The sequence below is a fragment of the Oncorhynchus masou genome, unplaced genomic scaffold (assembly GCF_036934945.1).
Source record: "Oncorhynchus masou masou isolate Uvic2021 unplaced genomic scaffold, UVic_Omas_1.1 unplaced_scaffold_733, whole genome shotgun sequence".
Taxonomy (NCBI): domain Eukaryota; kingdom Metazoa; phylum Chordata; class Actinopteri; order Salmoniformes; family Salmonidae; genus Oncorhynchus; species Oncorhynchus masou.
Genome location: NW_027013784.1, coordinates 187,501 through 202,254, shown reverse-complemented (window position 1 = coordinate 202,254; position 14,754 = coordinate 187,501). Strand labels below are relative to the sequence as shown.

The 14,754-nt window shown below is 44.1% G+C and overlaps 1 protein-coding gene across 1 annotated transcript in view; it reads right to left on the bottom strand.

Moving 5' to 3' along the window:
- LOC135537254 (contactin-1-like) overlaps positions 1–14,754 on the bottom strand; it is a 52,625-nt gene that overhangs the window by 18,399 nt on the left and 19,472 nt on the right. Inside the window, exons 7-11 of the mRNA XM_064963439.1 lie at positions 12,802–13,008; positions 10,075–10,174; positions 9,630–9,814; positions 8,712–8,836; positions 6,942–7,059 (exon numbers count right to left, since the gene is read on the bottom strand). Of these exons, the coding sequence (XP_064819511.1) occupies positions 6,942–7,059; positions 8,712–8,836; positions 9,630–9,814; positions 10,075–10,174; positions 12,802–13,008 (735 nt within the window). The remainder of the gene's footprint in view (positions 1–6,941; positions 7,060–8,711; positions 8,837–9,629; positions 9,815–10,074; positions 10,175–12,801; positions 13,009–14,754) is intronic.

Sequence of the window (14,754 nt, the reverse complement as noted above, 5' to 3'; positions counted from 1 at the left end):
GAGGACTGGGGCACAAGCTGGGATGGGGAGGGAAGTGGTTGGATGTCATTATCTATCAATGAGGACTGGGGCACAAGCTGGGATGGGGGAGGGAAGTGGTTGGATGTCATTATCTATCAATGAGGACTGGGGCTGGGACAAGCTGGGATGGGATGGGGAGGGAAGTGGTTGGATGTCATTATCTATCAATGAGGACTGGGGCACAAGCTGGGATGGGGAGGGGGAAGTGGTTGGATGTCATTATCTATCAATGAGGACTGGGGCACAAGCTGGGATGGGGAGGGAAGTGGTTGGATGTCATTATCTATCAATGAGGACTGGGGCACAAGCTGGGATGGGGAGGGAAGTGGTTGGATGTCATTATCTATCAATGAGGACTGGGGCACAAGCTGGGATGGGGAGGGAAGTGGTTGGATGTCATTATCTATCAATGAGGACTGGGGCACAAGCTGGGATGGGGAGGGAAGTGGTTGGATGTCATTATCTATCAATGAGGACTGGGGCACAAGCTGGGATGGGGGGGGGAGGAAGTGGTTGGATGTCATTATCTATCAATGAGGACTGGGGCACAAGCTGGGATGGGGAGGGAAGTGGTTGGATGTCATTATCTATCAATGAGGACTGGGGCACAAGCTGGGATGGGGAGGGAAGTGGTTGGATGTCATTATCTATCAATGAGGACTGGGGCACAAGCTGGGATGGGGAGGGAAGTGGTTGGATGTCATTATCTATCAATGAGGACTGGGGCACAAGCTGGGATGGGGAGGGAAGTGGTTGGATGTCATTATCTATCAATGAGGACTGGGGCACAAGCTGGGATGGGGAGGGAAGTGGTTGGATGTCATTATCTATCAATGAGGACTGGGGCACAAGCTGGGATGGGGAGGGAAGTGGTTGGATGTCATTATCTATCAATGAGGACTGGGGCACAAGCTGGGATGGGGAGGGAAGTGGTTGGATGTCATTATCTATCAATGAGGACTGGGGCACAAGCTGGGATGGGGAGGGAAGTGGTTGGATGTCATTATCTATCAATGAGGACTGGGGCACAAGCTGGGATGGGGAGGGAAGTGGTTGGATGTCATTATCTATCAATGAGGACTGTGGCACAAGCTGGGATGAGGGAGGGAAGTGGTTGGATGTCATTATCTATCAATGAGGACTGGGGCACAAGCTGGGATGGGGAGGGAAGTGGTTGGATGTCATTATCTATCAATGAGGACTGGGGCACAAGCTGGGATGGGGAGGGAAGTGGTTGGATGTCATTATCTATCAATGAGGACTGGGGCACAAGCTGGGATGGGGAGGGAAGTGGTTGGATGTCATTATCTATCAATGAGGACTGGGGCACAAGCTGGGATGGGGAGGGAAGTGGTTGGATGTCATTATCTATCAATGAGGACTGGGGCACAAGCTGGGATGGGGAGGGAAGTGGTTGGATGTCATTATCTATCAATGAGGACTGGGGCACAAGCTGGGATGGGGAGGGAAGTGGTTGGATGTCATTATCTATCAATGAGGACTGGGGCACAAGCTGGGATGGGAAAGTGGTTGGATGTCATTATCTATCAATGAGGACTGGGGCACAAGCTGGGATGGGGAGGGAAGTGGTTGGATGTCATTATCTATCAATGAGGACTGGGGCACAAGCTGGGATGGGGAGGGAAGTGGTTGGATGTCATTATCTATCAATGAGGACTGGGGCACAAGCTGGGATGGGGAGGGAAGTGGTTGGATGTCATTATCTATCAATGAGGACTGGGGCACAAGCTGGGATGGGAAGTGGTTGGATGTCATTATCTATCAATGAGGACTGGGGCACAAGCTGGGATGGGGAGGGAAGTGGTTGGATGTCATTATCTATCAATGAGGACTGTGGCACAAGCTGGGATGGGGAGGGAAGTGGTTGGATGTCATTATCTATCAATGAGGACTGAGGCACAAGCTGGGATGGGGAGGGAAGTGGTTGGATGTCATTATCTATCAATGAGGACTGGGGCACAAGCTGGGATGGGGAGGGAAGTGGTTGGATGTCATTATCTATCAATGAGGACTGGGGCACAAGCTGGGATGGGGAGGGAAGTGGTTGGATGTCATTATCTATCAATGAGGACTGAGGCACAAGCTGGGATGGGGAGGGAAGTGGTTGGATGTCATTATCTATCAATGAGGACTGTGGCACAAGCTGGGATGAGGGAGGGAAGTGGTTGGATGTCATTATCTATCAATGAGGACTGGGGCACAAGCTGGGATGGGGAGGGAAGTGGTTGGATGTCATTATCTATCAATGAGGACTGGGGCACAAGCTGGGATGGGGGAGGGAAGTGGTTGGATGTCATTATCTATCAATGAGGACTGGGGCACAAGCTGGGATGGGGAGGGAAGTGGTTGGATGTCATTATCTATCAATGAGGACTGGGGCACAAGCTGGGATGGGGAGGGAAGTGGTTGGATGTCATTATCTATCAATGAGGACTGGGGCACAAGCTGGGATGGGGGAGGGAAGTGGTTGGATGTCATTATCTATCAATGAGGACTGGGGCACAAGCTGGGATGGGGAGGGAAGTGGTTGGATGTCATTATCTATCAATGAGGACTGAGGCACAAGCTGGGATGGGGAGGGAAGTGGTTGGATGTCATTATCTATCAATGAGGACTGGGGCACAAGCTGGGATGGGGAGGGAAGTGGTTGGATGTCATTATCTATCAATGAGGACTGGGGCACAAGCTGGGATGGGGAGGAAGTGGTTGGATGTCATTATCTATCAATGAGGACTGGGGCACAAGCTGGGATGGGGGAGGGAAGTGGTTGGATGTCATTATCTATCAATGAGGACTGGGGCACAAGCTGGGATGGGGAGGGAAGTGGTTGGATGTCATTATCTATCAATGAGGACTGGGGCACAAGCTGGGATGGGGAGGGAAGTGGTTGGATGTCATTATCTATCAATGAGAACTGGGGCACAAGCTGTGATGGGGAGGGAAGTGGTTGGATGTCATTATCTATCAATGAGGACTGGGGCACAAGCTGGGATGGGGGAGGAAGTGGTTGGATGTCATTATCTATCAATGAGGACTGGGGCACAAGCTGGGATGGGGAGGGAAGTGGTTGGATGTCATTATCTATCAATGAGGACTGTGGCACAAGCTGGGATGAGGGAGGGAAGTGGTTGGATGTCATTATCTATCAATGAGGACATTATCTATCAATGAGGACTGGGGCACAAGCTGGGATGGGGAGGGAAGTGGTTGGATGTCATTATCTATCAATGAGGACTGGGGCACAAGCTGGGATGGGGAGGGAAGTGGTTGGATGTCATTATCTATCAATGAGGACTGGGGCACAAGCTGGGATGGGGAGGGAAGTGGTTGGATGTCATTATCTATCAATGAGGACTGGGGCACAAGCTGGGATGGGGAGGGAAGTGGTTGGATGTCATTATCTATCAATGAGGACTGGGGCACAAGCTGGGATGGGGAGGGAAGTGGTTGGATGTCATTATCTATCAATGAGGACTGGGGCACAAGCTGGGATGGGGAGGGAAGTGGTTGGATGTCATTATCTATCAATGAGGACTGGGGCACAAGCTGGGATGGGGAGGGAAGTGGTTGGATGTCATTATCTATCAATGAGGACTGGGGCACAAGCTGGGATGGGGAGGGAAGTGGTTGGATGTCATTATCTATCAATGAGGACTGGGGCACAAGCTGGGATGGGGAGGGAAGTGGTTGGATGTCATTATCTATCAATGAGGACTGGGGCACAAGCTGGGATGGGGAGGGAAGTGGTTGGATGTCATTATCTATCAATGAGGACTGGGGCACAAGCTGGGATGGGGAGGGAAGTGGTTGGATGTCATTATCTATCAATGAGGACTGGGGCACAAGCTGGGATGGGGGAGGGAAGTGGTTGGATGTCATTATCTATCAATGAGGACTGGGGCACAAGCTGGGATGGGGAGGGAAGTGGTTGGATGTCATTATCTATCAATGAGGACTGGGGCACAAGCTGGGATGGGGAGGGAAGTGGTTGGATGTCATTATCTATCAATGAGGACTGGGGCACAAGCTGGGATGGGGAGGGAAGTGGTTGGATGTCATTATCTATCAATGAGGACTGGGGCACAAGCTGGGATGGGGAGGGAAGTGGTTGGATGTCATTATCTATCAATGAGAACTGGGGCACAAGCTGTGATGGGGAGGGAAGTGGTTGGATGTCATTATCTATCAATGAGGACTGGGGCACAAGCTGGGATGGGGAGGGAAGTGGTTGGATGTCATTATCTATCAATGAGGACTGGGGCACAAGCTGGGATGGGGAGGGAAGTGGTTGGATGTCATTATCTATCAATGAGGACTGGGGCACAAGCTGGGATGGGGAGGGAAGTGGTTGGATGTCATTATCTATCAATGAGGACTGAGGCACAAGCTGGGATGGGGAGGGAAGTGGTTGGATGTCATTATCTATCAATGAGGACTGGGGCACAAGCTGGGATGGGGGAGGGAAGTGGTTGGATGTCATTATCTATCAATGAGGACTGAGGCACAAGCTGGGATGGGGGAGGGAAGTGGTTGGATGTCATTATCTATCAATGAGGACTGAGGCACAAGCTGGGATGGGGGGTTGGAGGGAAGTGGTTGGATGTCATTATCTATCAATGAGGACTGGGGCACAAGCTGGGATGGGGAGGGAAGTGGTTGGATGTCATTATCTATCAATGAGGACTGGGGCACAAGCTGGGATGGGGAGGGAAGTGGTTGGATGTCATTATCTATCAATGAGGACTGGGGCACAAGCTGGGATGGGGAGGGAAGTGGTTGGATGTCATTATCTATCAATGAGGACTGGGGCACAAGCTGGGATGGGGAGGGAAGTGGTTGGATGTCATTATCTATCAATGAGGACTGGGGCACAAGCTGGGATGGGGAGGGAAGTGGTTGGATGTCATTATCTATCAATGAGGACTGGGGCACAAGCTGGGATGGGGAGGGAAGTGGTTGGATGTCATTATCTATCAATGAGGACTGGGGCACAAGCTGGGATGGGGAGGGAAGTGGTTGGATGTCATTATCTATCAATGAGGACTGGGGCACAAGCTGGGATGGGGGGGAAGTGGTTGGATGTCATTATCTATCAATGAGGACTGAAGTGGTTGGATGTCATTATCTATCAATGAGGACTGGGGCACAAGCTGGGATGGGGAGGGAAGTGGTTGGATGTCATTATCTATCAATGAGGACTGGGGCACAAGCTGGGATGGGGAGGGAAGTGGTTGGATGTCATTATCTATCAATGAGGACTGAGGCACAAGCTGGGATGGGGAGGGAAGTGGTTGGATGTCATTATCTATCAATGAGGACTGGGGCACAAGCTGGGATGGGGAGGGAAGTGGTTGGATGTCATTATCTATCAATGAGGACTGGGGCACAAGCTGGGATGGGGAGGGAAGTGGTTGGATGTCATTATCTATCAATGAGGACTGGGGCACAAGCTGGGATGGGGAGGGAAGTGGTTGGATGTCATTATCTATCAATGAGGACTGGGGCACAAGCTGGGATGGGGAGGAAGTGGTTGGATGTCATTATCTATCAATGAGGACTGGGGCACAAGCTGGGATGGGGAGGAAGTGGTTGGATGTCATTATCTATCAATGAGAACTGGGGCACAAGCTGTGATGGGGAGGGAAGTGGTTGGATGTCATTATCTATCAATGAGGACTGGGGCACAAGCTGGGATGGGGAGGGAAGTGGTTGGATGTCATTATCTATCAATGAGGACTGGGGGGGAGGAAGTGGTTGGATGTCATTATCTATCAATGAGGACTGGGATGGGGGGGAGGGAAGTGGTTGGATGTCATTATCTATCAATGAGGACTGGGGCACAAGCTGGGATGGGGAGGGAAGTGGTTGGATGTCATTATCTATCAATGAGGACTGGGGCACAAGCTGGGATGGGGAGGGAAGTGGTTGGATGTCATTATCTATCAATGAGGACTGGGGCACAAGCTGGGATGGGGAGGGAAGTGGTTGGATGTCATTATCTATCAATGAGGACTGGGGCACAAGCTGGGATGGGGAGGGAAGTGGTTGGATGTCATTATCTATCAATGAGGACTGGGGCACAAGCTGGGATGGGGAGGGAAGTGGTTGGATGTCATTATCTATCAATGAGGACTGGGGCACAAGCTGGGATGGGGAGGGAAGTGGTTGGATGTAATTATCTATCAATGAGGACTGGGGCACAAGCTGGGATGGGGAGGGAAGTGGTTGGATGTCATTATCTATCAATGAGGACTGGGGCACAAGCTGGGATGGGGAGGGAAGTGGTTGGATGTCATTATCTATCAATGAGGACTGGGGCACAAGCTGGGATGGGGAGGGAAGTGGTTGGATGTAATTATCTATCAATGAGGACTGGGGCACAAGCTGGGATGGGGAGGGAAGTGGTTGGATGTCATTATCTATCAATGAGGACTGGGGCACAAGCTGGGATGGGGAGGGAAGTGGTTGGATGTCATTATCTATCAATGAGGACTGGGGCACAAGCTGGGATGGGGAGGGAAGTGGTTGGATGTCATTATCTATCAATGAGGACTGGGGCACAAGCTGGGATGGGGAGGGAAGTGGTTGGATGTCATTATCTATCAATGAGGACTGGGGCACAAGCTGGGATGGGGGAGGGAAGTGGTTGGATGTCATTATCTATCAATGAGGACTGTGTATATAAGTGACCACTTTGTCGTTGCTATAGTTGATGACTATGGTGTTTTTTACATTCCCAGAATCAAAACTAGAAGCACGGTGGGGGTGTGCTCGTTAATGATACACATTGGTTTTCAAAGACGAACCAATGAGGTGCAGTTCAGGGCACAGACTAACCAATCACATATAGTTTGTGTTACAGACTAACCAATCATTGGTAGTTTGTGTTATACACTCACCAATGACACGTAGCTCAGCGCTGGCATAGATGATACCCCAGTAGTTCTCAGCGATACACTGGTACATCCCAGAGTCCTCAAACGTCAGACTGGAGAACTTCAGCTCACCTTTACCATACTGGGGGAAAAATAGTACTAGATAAGATGGTGCCCATCTTTCCTATTGAATTAGTACTAGATAAGATGGTGCCCATCTTTCCTATTGAATTAGTACTAGATAAGATGGTGCCCATCTTTCCTATTGAATTAGTACTAGATAAGATGGTGCCAATCTTTCCTATTGAATTAGTACTAGATAAGATGGTAACCATATTTCCTATTGCAATAGTACTAGATAAGATGGTGCCAATCTTTCCTATTGAATTAGTACTAGATAAGATGGTAACCATATTTCCTATTGCAATAGTACTAGATAAGATGGTGCCAATCTTTCCTATTGAATTAGTACTAGATAAGATGGTGCCCATCTTTCCTATTGAATTAGTACTAGATAAGATGGTGCCAATCTTTCCTATTGAATTAGTACTAGATAAGATGGTGCCCATCTTTCCTATTGAATTAGTACTAGATAAGATGGTGCCAATCTTTCCTATTGAATTAGTACTAGATAAGATGGTGCCAATCTTTCCTATTGAATTAGTACTAGATAAGATGGTGCCCATCTTTCCTATTGAATTAGTACTAAATAAGATGGTGCCAATCTTCCCTATTGAAGATAAGATGGTGCCCATCTTTCCTATTGAATTGGTACTAGATAAGATGGTGCCAATCTTTCCTATTGAAGATAAGATGGTGCCCATCTTTCCTATTGAATTAGTACTAGATAAGATGGTGCCAATCTTTCCTATTTAATTAGTACTAGATAAGATGGTGCCCATCTTTCCTATTGAATTAGTACTAGATAAGATGGTGCCAATCTTTCCTATTGAATTAGTACTAGATAAGATGGTGCCAATCTTTCCTATTGAATTAGTACTAGATAAGATGGTGCCCATCTTTCCTATTGAATTAGTACTAAATAAGATGGTGCCAATCTTCCCTATTGAAGATGGTGCCCATCTTTCCTATTGAATTGGTACTAGATAAGATGGTGCCAATCTTTCCTATTGAAGATAAGATGGTGCCCATCTTTCCTATTGAATTAGTACTAGATAAGATGGTGCCAATCTTTCCTATTTAATTAGTACTAGATAAGATGGTGCCCATCTTTCCTATTGAATTAATACTAGATAAGATGGTGCCCATCTTTCCTATTGAATTAGTACTAGATAGGATGGTGCCCATCTTTCCTATTGAATTAGTACTAGATAAGATGGTGCCAATCTTTCCTATTGAATTAGTACTAGATAAGATGGTGCCCATCTTTCCTATTGAATTAGTACTAGATAAGATGGTGCCCATCTTTCCTATTGAATTGAGATCAAGTCCAGCTTATTTCACTATCCTTATACAGTGGAACTACACAACAGATGTAAATGAATTGTGGTAGGTGTTAATTAAAACACCTACCACAAAAGCACGCTAGCAAAGACCCATAAACATCAAATCATTGCGCTAATGCTAGTTAGCATTGGCCCTCAAAACTACCTCTAACTTCCTTCATACTGGACACAGAGACATACAAATGGTATCCTCAAGTTCATCTGACTCTGGGGAAGTAGATACATGTATCCCTTTAAGGAGTTTGTGATCATCTGTCCAATTTTGACTTTGACGGTGAAGTAGCCCTTTAAAGAATGACAGCCTGCAGGGGAGGACAGGCATCTTTACCGAGTATCCATCCTTGAGCCATCGGATGTATGGGCTAGGCTTCCCATTAGCTACACAGGACATGGTGTGTTCTGACCCTACGTCCTTCCGGGTGTTGTTGATGGTCACAGCCCACTCAGGAGCAGCTGTCAATCAAAACACAATTTAAAATGTTGAAACACATACACACAATAATGAAACCATGTGTATGTTTTGGTTTCAGTAAATCATATATTAGTGTTAGTGGTACTAACATTGTAATGTAAAGTGTGTACTGCATATCAGATCTGTTATTGTAACACTGTAGAGATGGAGTCTGGTATCCTACCCTCTTCTCTTATTGTAACACTGTAGAGATGGAGTCTGGTATCCTACCCTCTTCTCTTATTGTAACACTGTAGAGATGGAGTCTGGTATCCTACCCTCTTCTCTTATTGTAACACTGTAGAGATGGAGTCTGGTATCCTACCCTCTTCTCTTATTGTAACACTGTAGAGATGGAGTCTGGTATCCTACCCTCTTCTCTTATTGTAACACTGTAGAGATGGAGTCTGGTATCCTACCCTCTTCTCTTATTGTAACACTGTAGAGATGGAGTCTGGTGTCTTACCCTCTTCTCTTATTGTAACACTGTAGAGATGGAGTCTGGTGTCTTACCCTCTTCTCTTATTGTAACACTGTAGAGATGGAGTCTGGTATCTTACCCTCTTCTCTTATTGTAACACTGTAGAGATGGAGTCTGGTATCCTACCCTCTTCTCTTATTGTAACACTGTAGAGATGGAGTCTGGTATCCTACCCTCTTCTCTTATTGTAACACTGTAGAGATGGAGTCTGGTATCCTACCCTCTTCTCTTATTGTAACACTGTAGAGATGGAGTCTGGTATCCTACCCTCTTCTCTTATTGTAACACTGTAGAGATGGAGTCTGGTATCTTACCCTCTACATAGAGCCAGGCCTGATGCCAGTCCTGCCATTTCTGGTTGATGGCCTCACACTCGTACCCTGCTGAGTCTTCATACTGGACGTTGTAGAGGTGGAGCAGCGCTCCAGACATGCTGACCTGAGCGCTGGCTGGCAGGTCGGTAGCACCTATCTTCCTCCAGACGATATGAGGGGCCGGACTGGACGCAAAGACAACAAGAGAAGAAGGAACTAACTCAGCACGGTTATGTCTCAAATGGCAGGCCTCGTGTCTTATGAAGGCTGAATGAATCCTCCATAAGCCCTTTATAAGGCATACATAACTGTTTCACAACATATGTGTACGCAAATGGATGCCATCTTCTCTAGTTACAGTGTGACAAGTGAACAAAAGTCCCCAAAGTCTTGGTGTTTGTTTCATCAGTAGCTAAATATCTGTCATTTCCATATTCTGACTCACTTTCCCAGAGCGAAGCATTCCAGTGTGACGTTGTAGTTGAGCATAGCTGTGGTGTCAGGGAACTTCACTACGAGGTCGGCCTTGTATCTCTTCTCTGGGCCTGTGGGGATGAAAGGGTCATAGGTCAACACTATGGAGTTGCTCAAAAGACATTGATGTATGGTCAGTTTTTGTGTTTTTTTCCAGTCTAATGTTTAGGGATAGATTTCATGATGATCCCAGATCTGTGGCTAGGATGCACCTCTACCTAGACACGGATCTAAGGTCAGTTTTGTGTCTTTCCATCTAAAGAAACATCTTATATTTTGGGGAGGGTTTAAGCTGATCCTAGATCTGAGCCTAGGAGTAACATCAGTATACAGTATATAGGTAACACAGCTATAAACTAGTGTACTATACAGGTAACGCAGCTATAAACTAGTGTACTATATAGGTAACACAGGTATAAACTAGTGTACTATATAGGTAACACAGGTATAAACTAGTGTACTATACAGGTAACACAGGTATAAACTAGTGTACTATATAGGTAACACAGCTATAAACTAGTGTACTATACAGGTAACACAGCTATAAACTAGTGTACTATACAGGTAACACAGCTATAAACTAGTGTACTATACAGGTAACGCAGCTATAAACTAGTGTACTATACAGGTAACACAGCTATAAACTAGTGTACTATACAGGTAACGCAGCTATAAACTAGTGTACTATACAGGTAACACAGCTATAAACTAGTGTACTATACAGGTAACACAGCTATAAACTAGTGTACTATACAGGTAACACAGCTATAAACTAGTGTACTATACAGGTAACACAGCTATAAACTAGTGTACTATACAGGTAACACAGCTATAAACTAGTGTACTATATAGGTAACACAGGTATAAACTAGTGTACTATATAGGTAACACAGGTATAAACTAGTGTACTATACAGGTAACACAGGTATAAACTAGTGTACTATATAGGTAACACAGGTATAAACTAGTGTACTATACAGGTAACACAGCTATAAACTAGTGTACTATATAGGTAACACAGCTATAAACTAGTGTACTATATAGGTAACACAGCTATAAACTAGTGTACTATATAGGTAACACAGCTATAAACTAGTGTACTATACAGGTAACACAGGTATAAACTAGTGTACTATACAGGTAACACAGGTATAAACTAGTGTACTATATAGGTAACACAGCTATAGGCTACTGTACTATACAGGTAACCCAGCTATAAACTAGTGTACTATACAGGTAACACAGCTATAAACTAGTGTACTATACAGGTAACACAGCTATAAACTAGTGTACTATATAGGTAACACAGGTATAAACTAGTGTACTATATAGGTAACACAGGTATAAACTAGTGTACTATATAGGTAACACAGGTATAAACTAGTGTACTATACAGGTAACACAGCTATAAACTAGTGTACTATACAGGTAACACAGCTATAAACTAGTGTACTATACAGGTAACACAGCTATAAACTAGTGTACTATATAGGTAACACAGGTATAAACTAGTGTACTATATAGGTAACACAGGTATAAACTAGTGTACTATATAGGTAACACAGGTATAAACTAGTGTACTATACAGGTAACACAGCTATAAACTAGTGTACTATACAGGTAACACAGGTATAAACTAGTGTACTATACAGGTAACACAGCTATAAACTAGTGTACTATATAGGTATCACAGGTATAAACTAGTGTACTATACATGTAACACAGCTATAAACTAGTGTATTATACAGGTAACACAGCTATAAACTAGTGTACTATACAGGTAACACAGCTATAAACTAGTGTACTATATACTGTAGGTAAAACAGCTATAAACTAGTGTACTATATAGGTAACACAGCTATAAACTAGTGTACTATATACTGTAGGTAACACAGCTATAAACTAGTGTACTATACAGGTAACACAGCTATAAACTAGTGTACTATATACTGTAGGTAACACAGGTATAAACTAGTGTACTATATACTGTAGGTAACACAGCTATAAACTAGTGTACTATACAGGTAACACAGCTATAAACTAGTGTACTATATACTGTAGGTAACACAGCTATAAACTAGTGTACTATATACTGTAGGTAACACAGCTATAAACTAGTGTACTATACAGGTAACATAGCTATAAACTAGTGCACTATACAGGTAACATAGCTATAAACTAGTGTACTATATAGGTAACAAAGGTATAAACTAGTGTACTATACAGGTAACACAGCTATAAACTAGTGTACTATATAGGTAACACAGCTATAAACTAGTGTACTATACAGGTAACATAGCTATAAACTAGTGTACTATATAGGTAACACAGCTATAAACTAGTGCACTATACAGGTAACATAGCTATAAACTAGTGTACTATATAGGTAACACAGCTATAAACTAGTGCACTATACAGGTAACATAGCTATAAACTAGTGTACTATATAGGTAACACAGGTATAAACTAGTGTACTATACAGGTAACATAGCTATAAACTAGTGTACTATATAGGTAACACAGCTATAAACTAGTGTACTATACAGGTAACATAGCTATAAACTAGTGTACTATATAGGTAACACAGCTATAAACTAGTGCACTATACAGGTAACATAGCTATAAACTAGTGTACTATATAGGTATCACAGCTATAAACTAGTGTACTATATAGGTATCACAGCTACAGGCTACTCACTCTCTTCTGTAGATATGAGAGGGATAAACTTGGAGTAGACTCCCTTGCCAATCTGTGGGTTGAACACATAGCAGGAGTAGTTCCCTGCGTCTGACGCCTCCACCTTGGAGATGTACAGATTCCCGGTGCTCTGAGAGACGAAGCGACGCTTATCCGGGTGGAGGAAGACCGGAAACTCGTTGTATATCCAACGGAACGTCACCTGAGCTGGGATACAGAGGAAGAACAAAAACACAACTAGTAAGAATGTGGTGGTCGGTTTCCCCTGAATCACCTCTGAGTCTCTATGGGGGTTTAGTTTGTTTACTGTGTAACTCTGAGGTACTGTGAACCACGGTGTTCTGAACAGCGCTTTCTTCATGAAGTTCTATGACTCAGCACTGAATAGATTACAAGTCAGAATGTTTATGTTTACATTTGAGTCCTTTAACAGACGCTATTACCCAGAGCCACTTGAAGGTAGTGCATTGATCTTAACGGTCCAATGTAGCCATTTTTATCAAATCAATTCTGGATAACAATTAAGTACGTTACTGTGATTGCTTTCAATTAAAATGTTTTTTTTTAGCAAAGAGCAATTTCTCAAGCAATATTTTTTCTAGGACTGTCTGTGAGTGGTCTGAGTGGGGAGGTGAAAACTGAACATTTGCTGTGATTGGCAGAACATTTCACAGTATTATTCCAACCTCATAGTCTGGAAATATGTATAAGACACAGGAAAATCATGTTTTTGAATGCACAGGGCCTTTAAGATAGCTTGGTGGGTCAACCACATATTACAGTCATAGTAAGTACATTTTTCTTCAATAAAGTAGCTGAGTTAGTACCTCAGACATACTAGAATACACATGATGGCCAAGTTAGTACCTCAGACATACTAGAATACACATGATCACTCAAACTAACAGTCAGACTTGTCTTTTCCTACTAGCTCAGAGCTCACAGACAGTCCTAGATAAAATATTGCTTGAGAAATTGCTCTTTGCTAAAAAAAACATTTTAATTGAAAGCAATCACAGTAACGTACTTAATTGTTATCCAGAATTGATTTGATAAAAATGGCTACATTGGACCTTTAAGATCAATGCACAGAGCTAGTAGGAAAAGACAAGTCTGACTGTTAGTTTGAGTGATCATGTGTATTCTAGTATGTCTGAGGCACTAACTTGGCCATCATGTGTATTCTAGTATGTCTGAGGTACTAACTTGGCCATCATGTGTATTCTAGTATGTCTGAGGTACTAACTTGGCCATCATGTGTATTCTAGTATGTCTGAGGTACTAACTTGGCCATCATGTGTATTCTAGTATGTCTGAGGTACTAACTTGGCCATCATGTGTATTCTAGTATGTCTGAGGTACTAACTTGGTCATCATGTGTATTCTAGTATGTCTGAGGTACTAACTTGGCCATCATGTGTATTCTAGTATGTCTGAGGCACTAACTTGGCCATCATGTGTATTCTAGTATGTCTGAGGTACTAACTTGGGCATCATGTGTATTCTAGTATGTCTGAGGCACTAACTTGGCCATCATGTGTATTCTAGTATGTCTGAGGTACTAACTTGGCCATCATGTGTATTCCAGTATGTCTGAGGTACTAACTTGGCCATCATGTGTATTCTAGTATGTCTGAGGTACTAACTTGGCCATCATGTGTATTCTAGTATGTCTGAGGTACTAACTTGGCCATCATGTGTATTCTAGTATGTCTGAGGTACTAACTTGGCCATCATGTGTATTCTAGTATGTCTGAGGTACTAACTTGGCCATCATGTGTATTCCAGTATGTCTGAGGCACTAACTTGGCCATCATGTATATTCTAGTATGTCTGAGGTACTAACTTGGCCATCATGTGTATTCTAGTATGTCTGAGGTACTAACTTGGCCATCATGTGTATTCTAGTATGTCTGAGGTACTAACTTGGTCATCATGTGTATTCTAGTATGT